The sequence below is a fragment of the Cinclus cinclus genome, chromosome 6 (genome assembly GCF_963662255.1).
Source record: "Cinclus cinclus chromosome 6, bCinCin1.1, whole genome shotgun sequence".
Taxonomy (NCBI): domain Eukaryota; kingdom Metazoa; phylum Chordata; class Aves; order Passeriformes; family Cinclidae; genus Cinclus; species Cinclus cinclus.
In genome coordinates this window covers 17,618,963-17,639,781 of record NC_085051.1, presented here as the reverse complement: position 1 = coordinate 17,639,781, position 20,819 = coordinate 17,618,963, and the positions used below count along the sequence as shown (strand labels likewise).

The 20,819-nt window shown below is 40.5% G+C and overlaps 1 protein-coding gene across 1 annotated transcript in view; it reads left to right on the top strand.

Annotated features, from left to right (window-relative positions):
* TSPAN4 (tetraspanin 4) overlaps positions 1 to 20,819 on the top strand; it is a 181,063-nt gene that overhangs the window by 110,581 nt on the left and 49,663 nt on the right. The window contains exon 2 of the mRNA XM_062494480.1: positions 7,159 to 7,350. Within this exon, the coding sequence (XP_062350464.1) occupies positions 7,159 to 7,350 (192 nt within the window). The remainder of the gene's footprint in view (positions 1 to 7,158; positions 7,351 to 20,819) is intronic.

Here is a 20,819-nt window from a genome sequence, read left to right as displayed (position 1 = left end):
CAGCCCAGGGCAATTTAATGCACTACAAAAGGGTCTAATTAAGGTCAATGGCAGTTAAGCACATTCTTTTATTGCATTGCTGAATAAGGATGCAATTGAGCACACATTTAAGTGTTTCAATGAATTTTGAACCCATGAAGGGAAACCATCACTTTTTAGTTTGGAGGTATTAACTCATAAATGTTGCAGTTCTGTTCTTCCCTAGTTGATAGCTGGCTATGATTTGGAGGAGCAAGTGTGTAGGAGAATGCCACTCATAAAACAGCAGGGATTACCTGAATTACTCTTTATTCACTTTTCCATTAGCAGGGTGCCAGCATGAGATTCTGTCTTTTGACATCTTCAGTTGTCCCCAGATTTACTTTAGTTGTATGAGACTGCAGTTTAGTGGTGGAACTCAACTGAGAAGGAATAATGAATTTCTTGGTGCTTAAGTTCCTGAAGCTCAATCCAAATCACGATAACAAAATTTGCAACATTTAGAATGTTTCCATTATTGATGGTATGAAAAGGAATGCCATTCTTGTGATGTTTCTTCGCTCATGTAGTTTACAAACAGGACTTGAGAGTTCCTTTTAAGCGTGATAAAATCACTTGGTATTTGTCAGGCTCATGCACTGGGTGGAAAATCCTAAAACAAAGCCTGTTTGTAGGAGAGAAGGGTCTAAAGGGAAGGAAAACAACAACATGAGTTATTGGTAAGTGTTTCTTCCAACCTTTCACAAGACACAGTAAAATTAGAGGGCAATAAGGGCATGAATGTCATGCTGGCAGGCAAAACACAGGTTGGGATTGTAGCACTCAGCTACCTGTGTTCATGTAACAGTTGCCTGCTTGTTGTGCAGGATGTCAAGTTCAGGATCATGGAGGATGGCACATCATACCTACTTTGAAATTACATTGAGTGTTGTGTGCTGTGTTGCACTACTGACAGGACACCGACTTGTGAAGGAGAGGCAGACAGGATATTAATTCAGGAGAAAATGTCCAGTGGGATATTCAGGCTGGATCCTTGGCTGTTGCTGCTCAGGGTGGTGACCCATCAGTCATGCTGTTGACACCTGCTGGGGATGCAGGCATACAGCTCTTGGAGGTCTTTGGCTGCTGCTTTTCTACATAATGGCCCATATAGCATTATGAGATTTTTTTGTATTCAGAGCTAATTTTCAAGGAAAGTGAAAAGGAAGTGGGATGGCAGGCCCAAACAACTAATTTCATAGAGCTTTTAAATTTTTCACTGCTTATATGTAGAGCTGAAGAGAATGGCATTTGAAATGCCTTGTGCTTTACTCAGTTGTGCTTCTCCCTTTCCCAAGAGAAGAAGCTGAAGAGGATCTGCATGCTGACAGGAAAAGAAGTACATAGCATTTGTAGGTCCAGTGAACCTGAGGGAGACTGGGATTTTGAATTTGTTTCTAAAATAGATGAATTCAATGGATGAAATAGATCTTTAAATTTTACATGGAAATAAGCTATGTATTCATTGATATAAAATTAAGGATATGATATGTAAGTAAGGAGAAACAGGAGTTTAATTCCTTGATTGGTGTCTATAACCCTATCTATGAAAGTAGGCTGATGTCAAGTAAAGCAAGCAAAAAGTAAAATTCAAACTTTAAGTGAACATTTAAACTAGTGGAGGAAGAGGGTGATGTAAGGAGAACAAACAAATCCCCATAATGTTGAAAAGGTTTTATCTAGCTGATTACCCTATTTTTGGTCATGGTTGCTTGTGGATGCTTAGAGAGAATATAAGAAAAAAGGAGGAACAAGACAGGATATTTTAATCAGCTCCTCCAATCAATAGTTTAAGGTCTTCCCCTGTAAAGTCTTCAAGTTAAATATAATTTATAAGAAATACTGGGATACCTTGCTCTCATTTGATTTGTGTAATCCCTTTTTGAACCTGCATAGATTTGAGCATCCACAAAACTCTGTGGCAATGAATTCCAGAATTTAATTAAATGTTTTGTGGAAAACCACTTCACTGTATTGGTTTTCAGTCTGCAGACCAAATAACCTCTAGCTTTTTTAATCTTAAGAAAAATGAATAATGATCCTCTATTCGCCTTTCCTATCCCATACTGATGTTCAGGGAATGCTGTTGTTCCACTCTCTTCATTCCCAGGAGTGTGGTCCCTACTAACTGATCTTTTCTCAAGTGTTTGTTTGTTTTTTTTTTTCCTAGTTCTTCTGAAATCCTTGCTAAAAGGACACAGCTCTGATCATGGCCATTTTGGATGGAATTGGTGCATATCCTTTAATTCTACCCTGCAGAGCTCTACAGCCTCAATACTCTTAAGGCTAGAAATGTGCTTCTACCATCCTATATTTGTTAAATTCAGACCTCTGGCTAGTGAAAGCAATGGAGCTTCTGCCACACTGAGGTGCCACTCCTAGTTTGTGTCTTGTGAGCTCTGCCAAGAGTTGATTGATGTGAGGGACACCACCTGCAATTTCAGGCATGCTGCGCACTGGTGGCCAGTCATGGTGGTGTGCTGCAGATGGATGGCTACAAGGGCTTCAGTAGTCTAATGGCCATGAACTGCCTGCTGGAAGGTGTTCTCCACAAGTGGCCAATGTGTTAAAAGGTGTTTTCCAGAAGTGGCCGCTCCTTCCAGGATAGACAACAGCTGCATGGACAGGTCATTCCCAGGGGTCTATGTGGAACGCTGTGGCCTCTGCACTTACACCCATGCTCCTGCTTCTCCAGATAAGATCCTTGATTCATTTGATCCTGTCAATATACATATGTATTCCATTTCCACCCCCTCTCTGCATCTAGCTGAAAGCAGCAATAATTTACGTCTGCCTGATATTGCAAGAACATTTGCAGGATAATGTTCACATCACTACTGTTGGTACTTAGATGCTGGATTTTTTCACTGTGTACTTTAACTCTTGACTTGGTGGGGGAAGTATATTCATGTAGGTGGGATTGAGAGAGCCCTTCTGGTTTAAATATGTAGAGACTAGGAGAGAAATCCTCCAAGGGAATTAGTTTAACTGCAGAACAACTGGTCATATCTTCCACTTGAATTCTGTTATCAGTATATTTCTTAACACACAAAGAATTATTTTTGGGGGGCTAAAAGGAGAAAGTGTGATGAGTAGATCCTAATCATATACAGTATGAGAAACCTCAATTAGATTCATTTCCATGTAATAAAACCAATAAAAAAAAACCACTTAAAGATGCCAGCACCGTTATTGTGAACGAGTCAGTTTCTCCTGCAGTATTTTAAGTATGTAACTGTAACTTCAGAATAATTTTCTCCACCAACAAGCATATATCCAGGGCTGTTTGGGATTACTTTGATTATCATACTGTAAGATCAATTCTAAATGTAGGCACTGAAGCCTGAATAATTTATTTTCTAGCCCATTAGAACAATTTGGAGGATCTAATTCCATAGGCAGCTTCTTTTTGCCAAGAGAACAAGTGCACGTGTCTCTGTATCTCTTGGGGAAGAAGAGACAGATAATCTCTGCTTTTAGAGTAAGACACCTGCTGTACTGCTTCACTCTGCTCTATAAATGCCTGTGAGCAATTTGTCTTGAGCAGAATATTCTGGTATTTCCACAGCCACTTACAAAGTCCAGGGCTTACAAAGGACCCACTGCTTGTGTCCTTTCCTCACAGTTTCGCAGCTCAGGCACAAATGCACCAAACGGCCCGTTCAAGATTTACACTGAGGTCTTTCCTGGAGCAAGTACCTGACTCAAATACTCAAATATCCTGTGTCTTAGAGCTGTGACAGTATTCCTTCTGGTGTCCCACTGTTTTGACCATAGAATAAAAGACTTGACAAAAAAAAAATAAAATATTGGGGGTGGGAGGGGAAACCTTTTGTTTCAGGTTTTGCCCTGAGCTACCTTGCTTGCAAGAGAATGGATTATCATGAAAAGATAGGCAAATAATGTGTTAAACATTTCACAAGGGAATTTTTAAAATGCTACTGTCAATAGCCTGGCATCTTTGAAGGGGGCTTTAAAAAAAAAATTAAAGCCAACTCTGCACTTACCAAATGGAGTTAATACAGACTCTCATTTGGCTGCCAATAGTTCAGGTTCAAGCCGTAGACTTCTCTCTAATCTTTTTGTCTTAATTATTTCTCTTTTAACCATGACAGCATCACTGTTTGTGCAGAAGCCCCCAAATTGTGAAAAGTAGCCCTGTTAATGGTTTTGGTTGTGTTTAATTTCACATATCAGCAAGACCAGAAAACTGTCAAAACTTATCATTTCCTCACTATGCTTCTGACACTCCTTGACAGAAAAAGGGCTTGGGGTTGAGGATGGAGGTAAGGAGAGAAAAAGTGGAACAGAAGGAACATCATAAATAACTATTTTAAATTATCCAAACCTTAGATACCAAGAGGAGGAAGTGAAAACAGACATGCAGCATGGAACCAACTCCAACTGTTTTTTCTTGGTTCTGGTCCAGAATAAGTAAATGTGATGCCTCTAATCCCTGGGTCTCAGATTAGGAATTACCTGCAGTTCAGTTCAGAATGGAGGGCAGAGGGGATGAGGAGCAAGCTTTTTGAATGTTCTGCAATAGAAAACATTTGGCTATTGTTGGAAAGGCTCCTGTGGCTGTCTTGGTGGATCTCAGTTCTTTAAACATTTCCTCAACCAGATGCTTGAGCATTAAAAGGCCACTGGATGGAGACTTACAGGTGTGCTTTGCTCCTTGGGGAAAAAGGAGGCTTTAAAGAGCAGTTTAGTCTAGAGCTAAGGGCAGTCTCTGTTTCCTGGGTGTGCCTGGTGTGACAGTTTAATAAATTCGTTTGGGTACCGTGAGTGGATATTCTGGTGTGGGAAAAGGAACAGAGTTGGACTAAGGTGGAGCAGTCTTCAGTAATGTGTGCTGACATTATGAAATCCAGTTTGAGCCAGGTGGTTTAATGTTCAAAGGATTCCTTTGTGCATTTCAAGTTTGATCTATCAACTGAAGGAAGAGCTGTGCATTATCTCTTCAAAAATAGGAATATAATGAGCTGCTGGACAGCAGAGTATCTCTGAATCAAGGGCAGTGTAGTGAGATACTCTTGCTGGACAACTGACCTGAAATATTAATCTCTGATATAAATGGTTATAGCCCCAGCTGTGGCATTTTGCATGAACTGTCTCCTGGTTTTCTGATGTTTTGCACCACTGGTGAATTTCCAGTTTTTGCAAACAAGAATGACTTTGGAGTCAGAGGATGCTGAATTCAAAAGTCCAGGAAACAATGGCTCAAGCATTAAGCATTGTGCATCATAAAGAATTTAGTGGATGATGGAGGAGCAGGCAAGCAGATCTTGCCTTTACAGCATCCTCAGTGAGACCCTCCTCCTGTAATACAAGTGATGGTTGTAGGTGTTGGTACCACTCAAGGCCGTGTAGCAGCAAGGGGAGCATGAAAGGTGATGAAACAAGCTGCCTCTTATTGGTGCTGTCTAGAGTTGCTTCAGAACAAAGAACTGAAGATAAGAGCTAAGTGTATTGCAAGGTCATGGCTCTGCTGCTCTTGGGCATCTGCCTTCATTAGGCTTAATTGGGCTGTTTGAGCAGCCTCCCCATGCCTGCAGCTCTGAGGCTGATCTTGAGGTGAACATACACTAAGCTCAAGGGGCAGAAGTGCACTTCAGCTTTTCATCCCATTCCTCAGCCAGTTTAGTGCTATTCCTGACTGCATTTCAGCACTCTGACCAGTTTGGTTTTAGCTTTGTGTTTGTGACATCTCCTTTGATGCTGTTCTGTTCAGTAGACCTTCAGAATTTTATCCTCTCTTTAGGGAATTTGTTCCTATAGGATTCCATTTGTTTTTCCTTGGGCCATGATGATAGCTTTTCTTTATATCCCCTCCCTTAGCCTAAACGATTTTCTGTGGGTTACCTTTTCTAAGTATTCTTCCCCCTCCTCTCCCTGGGTTATTCTTTAATCATTTTGGATAGTGTTAACAATCATGCTCTATAAGTGGGAATAAAGGGGAGGTATTTCCAGTGTATATGGTCAGGGCATGGACTGCCCCTCTGTGGCACTTTTAAGAGGGTAGTTGAGAAAGGTTGAATACAGTGATGTGAGATGCCTGGAATATGCAAAGACTCCTAAATGAGGTGATTTCAGTCCCTGTGTCTTGGAGTTTGCTTTTGCTCAGTGGAGACACAGAGGTTGGCACAGCTGAGGTACACTGTAATGAGGTATAGTTTGGTTCCTTAGCTCTGAACAAAACAGGCTGGTTTGCAGCTGGGGTGAGGAATGCTGCCTTAAAACACAGCTGCTTTTATTGTCCATTATTTGGAGACGAATTCAGTGGCATTAAGAGACTACCTTAGTAATTAGTATAAGAAATTGCTTTGGCTTCTGTGATCCTCCTCTGAGTTTCATTTCTGAGGTTTAGCTCTGCACCAGGATTAGTTCTATCTTTTTCCTTCCCTGGTTCATGAGCTGCCTTATGTTCATCTGCTTTATGCAGGTATTTAGTGGATATGCTCCTGCATATGTCTGGCTTACTACTCTATGAACACAATTTCTTTCCAAGCCTTTAATTGATTTGGATAATAAAGTGCAATTATAAACTCAATAAAATTGGTTATTTTAGAGGGAGAGCAGGAAAGAAAGAAACCTAAGCGATGCTGTGCTGTGTGACTAGATAATAATGCAAAATCCTCTTTGCCTTACACTCTAAATGCTATCTTGCTTCCAGGAGAGGCTTGGCCTTAGAAGGAAAGTAACTAAGAAGTATGAGGTGCCCTGGCAGGGGCATGCTCTGGCAAGGCTTGTTTATGGGTGTCAGGGATGAGAGACCGTGTATTGGGATGGTAAGAATGGAGAATCAAAAATGCTTCAGCCATTCTGGGCAGTTGTCTAAGGTACCTAAATAGGGATTTTTTTCAATCCCATCATAAGCTGACCCTTTGGGAATTTGTCCTTTACTCAGTGTCTGCTTTTTCACTAGAGAACAAAAGACCTGGTATTTGAGGTTGTGTCTTTGATTTAGGAAGTTGTAACTTTTTGAGTGTTGCATCTTACTGATGACTTCCCTATATTTTTCCTACTGAAAGTGTCAAAGGGAGAGATCATTTCTTCTTAGGTGTGACTGCTGGTTTTGGTATGTGGGGTTGCGTGAATACAATAACTAAGTATCTTTGTTTCTCTTTATTTTCCCAGTTGGGAGGCTGTGGAATCCTTGGTGTAGGTATCTGGCTGGCTGTTACTCAAGGGAACTTTGCCACCCTCTCTTCTTCTTTCCCGTCCCTGTCAGCTGCCAACCTACTGATCGTCACAGGAACATTTGTCATGATCATTGGCTTCGTGGGCTGCATAGGTGCCATCAAAGAAAACAAGTGCCTCCTGCTGAGTGTGAGTATTGAGCTGCTGCAGTGTTTGCTGTCTTGTGATGCTGGTGCTATTGCAATGCATGCTGCAATGACCTGTATCTCAACAGAAGTTGCCCACTTGACACAGTTGAGACATGAGTCCTGTGTGAAAGGCTTTGATAATCACTTCATAGAGCTGCCAGGTCATTTTTGACCGTACTGTCTGTGGAGGATGAGACCTGCAGGAAGGGAATTGTTAGTGGTGGTATAGGCTTCCTTGAACTCTTCAGAGAAGAGGGAGAGTTTTGTGAAGATATTTTTTGTAGTGTATCTTTAAATTCTTTTTCACTCAGCTTTGATAGCAGTCCCTGCCAAATGTTTGCCCTGGTGGGACTGATCATCTGAAGTCCTGGGTGGAAATATCAGTGCAGACAGGTAACAGCTTGATTCTGGTTTGAACTGAAAATGAAGACATTCAGGTTTGACAATGCTGTTTTTTCCAACCATTAACTCTCCAAAAGCTGAGATGTCAAAGAAAGAAGCAAAGGTGCCAGCACAAGGAGGCTGCTGTGAAATCAAAGATTAATAAGGTGCCAGCTTTCATGATTTCACAGAAGCTTGAGCTATATCCCTGGTGTATTTTATCAAAATGCAGTTTGATGCCACTCAAAGGTGAAATTTAGGAGCAGTGAGTATCTTCTGTGATTGGTAGTTGGTAGTGTGTATTTGGCATCCTGTTCAGCTGAGGACCAGGAAGTGAGATGATCTTGCTGGTCAAGTATAGGACTTCACCATGGGATTTGGCAAACCTCAGAGTGAAGAGGAGCTGTGGTTCAGCTGATCATCTAGTGATGCCTCTGTAAAAGGCTCTTTCTTACTATATTTCACACACTAATTTTTTCCCCTGGGCACTACAGAAGAGTTAAGGCACACAAGCCCACAGATCTCTTAAGTGGCTGAGATCCCAAGCCTCAATAGAGGACTCTTTTCAGGCCCTGGCCTTAATCAGTTGTTTCTGCTGATTTTTAGGCAGTCAGAACTAGTCAGTCTAGGCTAGTAAAGGTTATGTATGTGGCTTGAAACGAAAATTAACAATATAAATGGAAATTAAGGCATTTATGTGAGTGAAAATCTAAACTGGGAAGCCAGAAGTCAGAATCTGAAGCTGAAAGTCCTTGACATTTTTAACAGTCCTATAAATGCACACTTTGTGGAGGAAGTGTGTGCCCAGACAGATGTAATGGATTACAGCTTCAATGCCAATACAGCAGGAGCCCACAGGGTGCAAAGTCTAATGGTGCAGCTTATATGTGCAAAATTAATCACCTGCTTTGTGCTTTCCTGAAGGCCCAGCCCAGGTGTGACAGGAGTGAGCAATGCCTGCTTGTGTGTCAGGATCAGGTCAGGGTCTAACAGTCAGTACTCAGTACTGGAAGAAGTTTAAGAGTTTATCTCTTGTGGTTCTTTGTCCCTCATCTGTCCTTTTGGCAAGGGCAGAAACTCCCTTGATCAGCCATCCTTGCCCAGGTAGGGTGAATGCACTCAGCCACCCCCAGCTGGGCATCCATGGGAGAGGGAAATGCTTGCAGGTACTGCTCCTCCTGATACAGTGTACAGCACTCAGAATGCAGTGTCCCTCAGTGCATGACGTAAGGACTGTACTTGGTGGATCAAGTTAAGTAATGCAAAGGAATCCAAATTCATTTAGGAACTCTCTGCACAGGAGAGTGGAGAAGCTTGGTCTGATTTGATACTTGTATTTCACCCTGTCTGCCTGTCCTTACCTTTCTGTACTGTAGCTATTCAGTGTTGCCTGTATTTTACTCAGTTTTCTTCAAAATTGAGTTATGTTACAGCTGATTATAGCTATTTTAATTCTGAATTAGTCTGGCTGTAGAGGGTTGAAATACAGTTTCATTAGTCCACATTGAATTCAGTTTTCATTTGGTCTAGAGTAACTTTTCACATTACATTGCATTGGTACTTTCTCACTGTCTATAAAGACCAGTGAGATTTTTGAGCTCTTCTGAGTTGCTTTTGTTGTGCCTATGTCTTTGGAAGAGAAATGGATGGTGGTAGCAGCTCCTGTTTCTGGGAGCAAAGCCTTATCATGCAGGTTTGTCTGTAGTCTTCCTTTCCCCAGATTGCTGGATCTATTTGACCTGTGTTTGAAATAGTGTTTTCAAGTTTAGGGCTGGGGCATTTGGTTTTGCCCAGCTCCCGTTTTTCTAGGCAACACAGATAGCAAAACAAATACTTGAATGAAAGAAATTGCTGAATATCAAGCCAGGGCTGCTCTTAGGGTGTGGTTGTTGCATCCCTTCATCCTCTTCTTATTACACAGGTGTTACCAACACTGTGTTCTGCCACAGTGAAAATTACCTCTTCCCAGAATATCTCTGAGTTTTTAACACATCCCTGAAAATGCCACATCTGCTTTTTTAAGAGGATTGTTTTGTTACAGCTGGCTTGCAATAGGATTTATCATCTAAATTGTGAAGGGAAAGCTCCTAAGTGTTTCCAACCTTGTGGGTCTGTGACACACACAGTGTATAACAATTGCTCAGGGATCAAGTCCTTACACTCCTTTCAACATCTCCTTGGCCACCGCTTAACTTCTGGCCTTGGTCCTGGTGGTAGCTAAGGTTGCTTTTGGAACTGAATTTATGTCTCCAGAAGACATTGCCACAAATGTGACAGCCACTCCTGGAGTAAGTTGTCTAGCTTGTGTGTGATGCAGCTACCATATCTTCCTGTGAAGCATTTGCTGTAGCTAACTTTTTGTAAAGTTTTTATTCCATTTGGAAACAGGAGCTTTGAAAGTAGAAATGGAGCAACTGAAGTCTGTTTGCATAGGTGATTAAAAGGGGAAGATGGAGGCCATTTGGTTGTGTTGCACTAGTGCCTGGATAATGCATTTGTGTAATTAACCCTTACCTCCTGATATTTGTTGAGCCCCAGCACTAGAATCCCAGAATGATTTGAGTTGGAAAGGACCTTAAAGATCATTAAAGTAATTCCTTAAGGGTAATAACCTTAAAGTAATTCCAACTCCCCTGACATAAGCAGGGACACCTTTCGCTAGACCAGGTTTGCTAAGAGCACTAAACAAATGTAGGATAGACAGGTGGGATAGACAGGACTCAGACAAGGTCTGCAGGCAGTTGTAACAGATTTGTGGTGGGCTTAAAAGCATGGAAGAGTTATTAATGGAAATGCAAAGAAAAGGAAAGCTAGAAATAGAAGCTAGAATATTGCAAAAATTGCATGTTTCAGCAGTCTGTACACAATAGTGGACACAAAAAGAAAAAGTGGAATAAACCAAGCTGGGGGAATACCGAGGGATGTTATCATACTGGGTTGGCAGATACTTATGTTATATCCTATGTATGTGAGATCAGCCATCACTCTGTTGAAAAAAAACATTGCTGTGTATCTGAGGTAGTAGCAGTTTTCACTGACCTCTCCTTTTTCCTTGGCTCTGCACTTTGGGACAGAAAGCCTGGAATGTTTAGTATGACCATAGACAGTACTAAAGATGATATGAATGTTCTGCCTGCACTGTATTCCTGTTGGAACCCACTCTGAAATCACATCCTTCAGATCTCATTGAAGACATTTGTGGCATTTTAAGCCCACAAACTACATGGTTATGCCTGGTTTAACCAAGAACAATTTGGACCTCAGCTTGCCCATATCTCCCATAGTGCACCTCATCCTCATGTGAGGTTGCTGGGAGTCTGATCTGCAAGGACTGGAAAGACGAATTTCCCATACAACAGGAGCACTTCTTGCTCTGCTTCCTAAAAGCAGAAGAAAGAGGAAAGCCTGTGGCAGTTACCAGCTGAGGGGATGTGCTGCTGTTATTGGGGTGGGCAGTTTGGAGGATGACATTGGAGATGCTGCTGGAGGCATGGAGCACTGTTGGGATCCTGAAATGAACTGGGGGGAAGCAGGACTAGCTCAGCTCACCTGCATTGGAAGAACAGAAGTTTATGTGATGGCAGACACAGAAAGTTTGTGGAAGGTCTTGCTTTAGGAGTAATGCTACTGTTTAATGATGTGACAAGGGATGAGATTTCCCACAGAGTTTGCTTGAATGAATGAGAAGTGAGTGGTATCAGACAGACATTTCAGCCTATTTACATTTCATACTCTGAGATGCAGAGCAGATGAGACTCTGATCATGTGTCTGTGTTCTGCACATATGACATTTGTATGGTTGTCAGAGCACACCTGTAAGCTCTTTGGTATTAGGCTGCTGTGGTGTTAGGTGTGAATGTTAATAATTACTTAGCTCTGGCATTTGCCAATGATTTTTAAAAGAAGGGAGAACAAACCAAGTGTTTTGAGAAGTGGAGGACAGATGGGGAAGAGAGATCGAAAGCAGAAGTAAAGTTCAGTTTGTAAATGAGATTTTAGCTCAGCTGTGTGGAGTAGTCAGGAGGACTCACATTAAGTCTATGAATTGAAAGTTTAGATAGTCTAAAGCTGCACAGATTTACTGACTTGAAAAGAATTACCTGGTGTCCACCGCAGTTATTCTTTACTCAGTAGCAATGTATAGTCAGGAAAATGTACAGTCAGTGCTTCTTTAATCTCTTAAGAAACAGGCCCATTCCTATGTCTCTGCATTCAGAGGAATAGAATAATATGAAAATCCAAGAGTTAAAGAAAAAAATAAAATGAAACCTCAACCATTCTATTCACTCTGCAAAAATACATAGATGGGGTGAATTTTACAGCTGTCATTCCAAGATGTCAGTGAACAAAGAATGGGTATTTGCACTGATTCTTATTTGCTCCAACTACAATGTGAAAGAAGATAAACTTTTCCATTATTAGATTTCCTTAGGGAAATCAAAGCAACAGCCATTCTTGATATAAGTATGCAACCTGGTATATATAATCTTATATCTGAATATAGATGCAAATTGTTGAATGAAGTAGGCAAACAGTGCTTTTCTGCTTCAGTAAGACTTGCTTAACATTTCTGTGAGTATTGTTGCTTAAGACTGTATGACTGAAGTCCCTCTGCTACAAGCTCAGCTGTAGTTAGAAATGGCAGCTTTGTTCTGATGGGTTGGGTCAGTGTCCTGAGCCAGTGACAGAGATAATAAGCCAGGAGTTTGACTTGAGAAGGTTAATTTATGGACTTCCATTGATGTTCCTTTGTAGGTATTCGGTCATGCATTGCTGGATCATGTAGCTGTACTGCAAATCTCTATGTGTTATCTTGATATGAAATTAGGAATCCGTCTTTGTCGGTTTTCCCTTTGGAATTGCAATACAGTTCTGATGTGTATCAGAGCTGTTAGCCATACTCATCATCTCTGTGAATTTTAACAAAATGTTTGGCTTGTGTGCTCTTAACCCCACTGCGCTGCATGTATTTTCCTGCTGAGGGCAGGTCCTGCAGGAGATGAGGCACCACTTCTTTGCTCTGCCACTCAAATACAATCAGTTGTGGTGGCTTAATCATGGTGCTGACTTCAGGCAGGTGCTGCATGTACACCTCTGTGCTAAAGAGATTTATGCCTGATTAAGTACTTCAGTACTTAAATGTTGGCCCAGCTGATCCTTAAGGGTCTGTGTAAACATTATCTTTTAGGTTAATTGTATAAGATCAGTGTTTGAGGAGCTAAATTTCCTGAATTCTCTGCCTTTTGTACATGTTTAGCAGATATCTATATTTGTATGCTTGCCCTGAAAAAGGTCATTCATTATTCCATGGATAGTCCAGGTTAAAAGTCTCAGCTCCAGACGTTAAGTCATGATGGGTTATGTAATTTATTACCTGTATTGCAGTATCCCCTGCAGGCAGCCCATGAGGATGCTCATTCTGTATGAAACTCCTGGGTAGCAGAGGCACCTGACCAGTAGAGCTTACCATCTAATTAGATAAGACAAATGGAAAATATTATTATCCTCATTAGACAGGGAGCTGCAGCAAAGTGAAACTAAGTGCCTTGCACAGGATGCACTGGGAGATTGTGAGAGAACCATGAAGCAAACCCAAATTGTCTAAATCTCAACTCAGTGCCTTCATCATCTTTCTGCAATTGTAACAGAACCTATCTAGCCATCCTGTGTGCTTCAGCAACCTTTAAAAAGCATTTAGTCCATGTTTCCGTAATAGTAATGACAATTTTGATTTCTTTTATCATATTTATTGTGTCCAAATGAAAAATAAATATCCCAAAGCAAAATTATTTCTCAAGTTTTTGTTTTGCTGAAAATCGTAATTGGCAGACTTAGCTGTTTTCCATGGGAAACACTGTAGGGCTCTCCCAGCTGAGCTGATCAGCCTAATTGCAACACTGCCTTCAGTTAAATGTGAAACAGAACATTTAGAGAAGCTGCTGGAAAGGATCTGTGAACACGGTCTAGGGCGTATGTTTTGCAAATAGAGACTTACTTTTGGTCCAGGAGGTCATAGGAATACTGATAAAAAATAGTATGGGGCCCTATGTGAAGGAAAGATTTTAATCTCCATTTGGTTGTTACAGCACACATGTATAGATACCACATTTCCACACACTTGAAATTTAAATAATAACCCATGTCCTAGAAGGAAGTAAGATTCATAGGCAGTTCTTTATTTCACCCTCAGGTTTTGTGGCACCTTTTTTCCCCTCCAATGATTTGGTGCCAAGAACACATTCTTCTGCTCTGGTTGGGATGCAGCATGGCAAATAATCCAGTCAAAAGAGGTAGAGGGGATCCTTCTCCACACATTACCTACACAAGAATAAATTAGAAGGGGAAGGGAAAGGGCTTGAAACAGACAAAATGATGATTCCTCTCTGATTATCTGAAGCCAGCTGCCTTCTTATAAAGCACCAGGGCTGTGTATGTTCCATCACATCAAGGATTAACAAAATTTTGTTAATTAACAAAATGGCTTATATACACCCACTTTCTCTTATTCTGATATATCCTGATTTGTGGATAACCTGATTTTTATTGTAGTAAAGCTAAAACAATGGTTAATGAGGAGGGGAAGGAAAGTAATCGTTAACAGGCAGATCTGTATGTTCAGTTTAATTTAAATGATAACTTTGTGTTAATAAGCAAGTGGTTCATCACAGCTGCTGGAATGAATAAAATCAGAATTAAAACTTGATATTAGGTCAGGATCAGCTGTGGAATGCGCTGATGCTATGTGTGACTATCCAGACATCAAAAGATTCTAATTTATGGAATAGTCCAAGGGGAAAATGAGTGCCCATGGTGTTTTGTACTGTGCTGTTGAGAGTTTTCTGAACTCCAGCCAGCTCATCTGTAAGTGAAACAGCCATAAAGAAAATAAGGAAGAAGTTAATGAGTAGGAAGAAAAGGAAACTAAAAAGCCCTACTGTTTTCAATAGTATCACTGGATCCAGAGAGCTGACAGTTGAAACTTCATTGGTGACAGGGAATTTATTTCAAAGCAGCTAAATGAGAAAGAAACAGCCTGTAAATTACTTCATCTCAGTAATTTAATGTTACAGATCAAGCAGTAGATTCTCATTCCAGTTTAGCACATGAGCTGGTGTTTCAGCAATCAAACTAGCAAAATCAGGGAAGTGCTGGCTGCAGCCACAGCAGCAAGCAAATAATGCAGAGACCAGACAGATGCCATACATACAGCCTGAGAGCATTATACATTATGTATATCACTTCTCTATGTGCTGCTGTGTTGCACGCGAAATTGCAACTTGCTGCCTGCTTGGGCTGCAAGTACTGAGCACCAATCTCCCCTAGTTTGGTTGTCTCTATCATGAAGAATCTGCTCCTCCTTGTATTTCCGTTTTTAGCTTCTCCGGCTTGGCTGGTACCAAAACTCATGAGGGGATGGAATCTGTCTAAATCTTCCCCTTCCTCCCTTCTTTTCTTCAGCTCTGGGAACACTTAATCAAAGGGAATCTGGGAACTGAGGAGAGAAAGAATAAAGTTTCCTTTCCTCCTGGTTTTAGACTTGACCCTAGGGTCAATGTGTAGGAAGGGCTTACCTCATAGGGTGTATTTAATTTCCTGATACAGGCTGATGCAATAGCACTAATGCCTGATGAGCTTTGAATTACAGAATCACACAATATCGAGTTAGAAGGGACCCATAAGAGTCATGGATTTCTACTAACTGCTCCTTGCAGGACTACCTAACTAAACTGAACCATACAACAAAGAGTGCAGTCCAGAAACTCCTTGAACTCTGACCAGCTTCCCTGGGGAGCCTATTAGGTCTGGGAAGAAGGTTTTCCTAATGCCCCCATTTCTATTTGTAGTGCCAAGACACTGCTTTATGGCCATCATACAGTGTGGCAGCACCATGTGCAGGAGTCAGGGGATCTGTACTGATTTAGATCAACTGAAGGTTTAATCTGTCTGTTTAAATGGCTGTCAGGGTTTGAGCTCCTACCTCCTTGTTGGTTATAGTCTATTAGGAATATCAGCTTTTCTGACAGTCTGTGTAGGCTCAAGTTCTCCTGTCACCTACAAAGTATCCCATCTCCCATCTTTTGTCTCAGCATTCAACCAACTTCTCACGTGCCAGAGGTTCTTCAAAAGAAGCCTGGCTCTGAGACATTTCCAAATCTAGACCTAGGATCACCTGCAAGAGCTGAAAGACAACAGAATTACTCCCATTTTGAGAGTAAATTACAGGTAACCTGTGTGTGCCTTGCCAGCCCAGACATTCATGTCACTTTTGAGCATAACATTTGCTATATTTTTTCCCTAATAATAAGAATATTTCCTTGGATAGAAAGCAATAGGCTTAGTAAAGCAGCATGTGTGTTTTTATTCCCAGTCATTCTTTTGTTATTTTTAACAACCTTAGTAAAGCAACCGATATTGAAGAGCAAGATTGACTTCTTTCTCTGTAAGGAGTAGAATTACCTGAACCTCAGAAAAATGTAACTCTGGGGTTAAAGAAATGGAGGCTAGTTTGTGTAAATCACTGATACTACACAAGGTGCAGCCAGAGTTGATTTGATGTTATAGATACTTCAGACCCTCAGTATTACCAGCTAAAAGGCAAAATTAAGTAGGACACGCTGCCTACTTCTTCATTTTTTAAGCTACTACAAGACTGACATACGTGCATCTGATGCAGTTGCTTCTGTGTAGCACATTTGAGAACCCCAAACTGGGGGTAAAACTAGCTAGTCCTTTATATTCTCCTTGCCCATCTTCTTCTCACCATCTCTTTCACTCACACATGCATCACAGTTTCTAGGCACTGTTTTGACTCTCCTAGAAATAAGAACATTGCATGGCATTACCACAGATGGAATAGGTTGGATTAAACCCAAGCCAGAGCCTTTTAGTTGTACTGACTGTATCCCTTACCTTTGTTAGATGGACTCAAGCAGCTGCTTTGTCAGGAGTGGAGTGGCACAGGGACTTGAGATGATGTTTTATTTTCTTCTTCAGCCACTCTTACTTCACAAATAAGATGAGCTTCTCTCCTGACTGGTATAAAATCACGGCAGATCATGTAACACCTTTGCATTATGTTTGCAGAAGAAATGGAGGAACCCTTATAAAAGTCAAAGGCCAACGAGACTTTTATTAGTGCTAAGGAACCTGTGATCTGCTAAAGGACCTACACCCACCCTCTATTGTGATAGGAGACTGGTACCTGCCTAACATTTGATGACACTTCATTGATTTTGAGTCAGTTTTGTAGAATATGAAAAAATACTAGAAGTGCCATAAAATACCACTTAAAATCCTTTGATGCATAGTATGGGAATATCAGGTCTCTCAACTCTCACTCGCTAATGCAGTAAGACTGGATGATTCCAACTGTAAGCAGTAATGAGACTAAAATGAAACACTGTTAATGTGTTAAGGCTGCATATGTTGTATATTTTCCCAGAAATAATTACTGCAGATTTCTTTGAGCTTTATTGATCAGCAGGAGTTTTTGCACATTCATAAAATATATAGCCCAAACATAAACAGAGCTGTACTATATATCCAGCAAGCATAAGGCATGAAAGGCTTTGTCACAACCATAATGAATTAGCCATTAAGGCTTTCAGAGAACAATAGCTGATGAACCAAATTTAGATACATGACGTTTTCATAATGGAGTTTCTGTTCATAAGTTTGCTCATATACATTACTGCCTTTTTACAGTTTATGAGCAAACTTATCATTTTTATGCTGAAAAAATAATGATTGTGAGACTAAAGAGATTTACTTCCAAGGAAGTACTTAAAGAGCTAAATATGCACAACGTGGGAGAGAGAGGACTCAGATGGGACATAAATCTACAAATATTCAAGGAATATAAATGCTGTGGACAGAAAGGAAATATTTGTGGTGCTGCAAAGGGCAGTAAGTAGGAGCAAATGCATGGAACTAATCGAAGGAGCATTCAGACTGACTGTCAGCAAAACCTTTGGTACTGGGATGTGTAATCAGAATGCACTGTGGTGGAAATTGGTAGAAACAAACTGCCCTTTCCCTTTTGCTCTGAAGTTCATGTAGTAGATTAGTACACTGGGGTTTTGTTGACTGTAATTCCAGTTATTGTTGAAGTCTGAGCACTGTCCTGTCATTTCTCATTCACTGCTCTGTCTTTTTCTCTACAAGTCTTCCAGGCTGCAGAGGAAGTCACTTCTAAGTACAATTCCCACTGCACTTTTTCTTCTGTTCTCCTCTCCTTGCTCAGTACCTCAGAAAAGAAAATCAAATGATTTTTTTTTAAAAAAATAAGAGACTCTTCCATAATGTTCCTACTCCCTACTAATGTACCAGATCAAGATGCCTTCAGGGAATTATGTTAAATCAAACTTCTTGTGAGAACTAAGTGATACATTGAACACTTTTGCTTTCAAAAGTCAAGAAAGTTTTGTTGGGGTTTTTTGAGTGCTGACAAAATCTGTACCATATGAGGTTTTATTCTGTAAAAGTCAAGTACCAATATGTTATTAAAAAGCTATTCTGGGAAGTCTGAAAATGCTTGAGGATGAGCTTCATATTTCTCTGTTTACAAAGCCAGATCCAACAATGGGAAAAATACAGGACCTTTATAAAGAGTGGATGGTTCTCCAGTACCTGGAGTTCTTTTTTTCAGTATCTCAGTGACAATGCTGGCATTGATTCAGACTTACTTTAGGTAGCTTGAATTTTTCAAAAGTGTGGAATATGCAGTAAATTTGGCAATAGTTTATAGCATTCAGAATCTCTGACAGTGTTACCTCTTTTGGTTCTCGACTAATGCATAAAAGTTTGTTGATGCATCTGTCAGCATAATTAGGTTGGGCATGGAGATGCTACACTTCTTCAGGAAGATAAAAGATTTTAACAATGCCAACTGTGGTAATGAGACATCATCACTCAATCCATTAAATAATATTTAAATATAAATAATATAATCATTATGAAATAATAGAAAAATTACAAAGCATATTAAATTCAAGGAAAACTAAATTTTCAGGCAACTCGGTAAAGTGTGGCTCCTATAAAATACATTAAGTTCTTCTGACTTTAAAATGGGGCTCTATGAATTTCTAGATGTCCTGGTTTCAGCAGGGATAGAGCTCATTTTCTTTCCATGACAGTAGGTAAAGGTTTGACATAATTTATTCAAAAAGGACAGATACCATTTATGCTTTCAGTATTAAATATAGGATGAGAAGGAAAGGATGTGTGCAGGATGTGAGGTTACCTTTGACAGCATTTCTGTTCATATCAAATTACAATCTAAAAATCAAGCAGAGATCTTTCAAATATGCCTTTGTCTCAAATCAGATTAAAATGATAAATTTAGTAATTGGGTCTTTGTGGACCATACCAAGCCCCACATTCCTTTACATTTCTTGACATGGAGAAGAATGACACCATTCTTCCAGCACGAAAAAGGACTGCATCTAAAGTACTTAACCCTATTTAAAATTCCCCAGTAGAAGAGGCACATGAATACCAGAAGGGAAGGGATCCAGTGGAGAGCCTCTGTAATGATTGTGGGGCACATGATGTGCAAGGACAGACTGAGAGAGCTGGGTTTGTTCTGTCTTAAGAAATTAAAGCAGGGAAGATATTTTATTCATGTCTTCAACAATCTTGTAGTACAATATAAGGAAAACATATCCTTATGTTTTGGAATATATCCTATCCTTTTGGAAGGATTCACAGGGATGGTACAAGAGAGAACAGGCACAGATTAAAACCAAAGGAAATTCCAATTAGAGATGCAGAATATTTTTATTATTCTTATCATGAATATCGTCACGTACTGGAAAAAGGTATCCAGGGAGGCTGTGGGTGACTGTTCATCTTCATCCTTGGAGATGCTCCTAAGGTGACTGGGCACAGCTCTGTACAGCTTCATGTTGTTGACTGTGCATTTAGGAAGGGGTTAAACCAGGTGGTCCCCAGAGATCAATGACAGCCTGTGTGTTTCTATGATTCTAAGAGATTCTGTCTTCTAGCAGCCAGAGCTGGTTCATTCTTGAGCAGTTATATATGTATAAGTTATATAGAAAGTTATATATGTACACAGCAGGAGCAGGCAGACAAGCTGGTGGTAACCCTTCCAGGCTATTAAGACCAACTATCTTGCCCCAAAGACCTGTCCGTAATTTCTTCTCTGGGGGTGTGTATTCATTCAGAAGTGAAATTAAATACTAAAAGATAATCAGTGAGGATTTGGTAATCCAGCCTCTCTAAAAGGCAAAATGTTTGTATCATTTGTATCATAACAGTACCAAACTTGCAGTTGATGTTACAAAAGAAGGACTGGCTGTAAATTTTCCATTTTTTCTTTTCCCTCTTCATCCTGGGAGTTGGTGCAGGTGGAGGGAAGTTACCTTGCTGGAGCATTTTCCAGGAGCAACCTCCCTGCTCATGTGTTGTACTTCATAGTGTCTGTCAGAAAAGAAGCCAACTGTCCACCTTGTAGGCTGTTTAAGTGTGATGGAAAACAGCACAGGCTGTCTGTTGAGTTATTTGTTCAGTTTCTTGGGAAGTTTACGCTAATTTATCTGCCGTCTGGTGTAAGTAATATATTTGCTAGGCTGTGAACTTTAAAATTGTTTAGGAGTGTGTCCCTGTTTGAAAGAAACAGCTGGCTCTCAGGTCTTCCTACTACTTTCATGCTTGTTGAAGAGGATTTGAATGATTCTTTGCAAGAAGTTTCTGTCTCCTGTCCTGATCTAAGTTGAAAAAAAGTGTGCCAGGTCTGGCACACTGACATCCTACTGTCCCCTTCTGAGACAGGCCCCCATCAAACTAAAAGCATTACTTCAGCAAGCAGTGGAAAGACAGCAGTCTCGAGTTTGCCATCAGCTATATCACAGTCTCACAGCAAAATGTTAGGAGGCTAACAAGACAGTTACCCCTTGGTTTTCATTGTATTGGGTCACTTTTGTCTTTGGGAGACTGAGAGAAGATCAGCTACTCCTGACATGGGGAGATGGGCAATTTGAGCAACATGATCTTGCTACTGAGAAGATTTAGGAGGGGGAGGCAGTGGGGAAGCAGATGACCCAATCCTGTGTATTAATGTGTGATGTC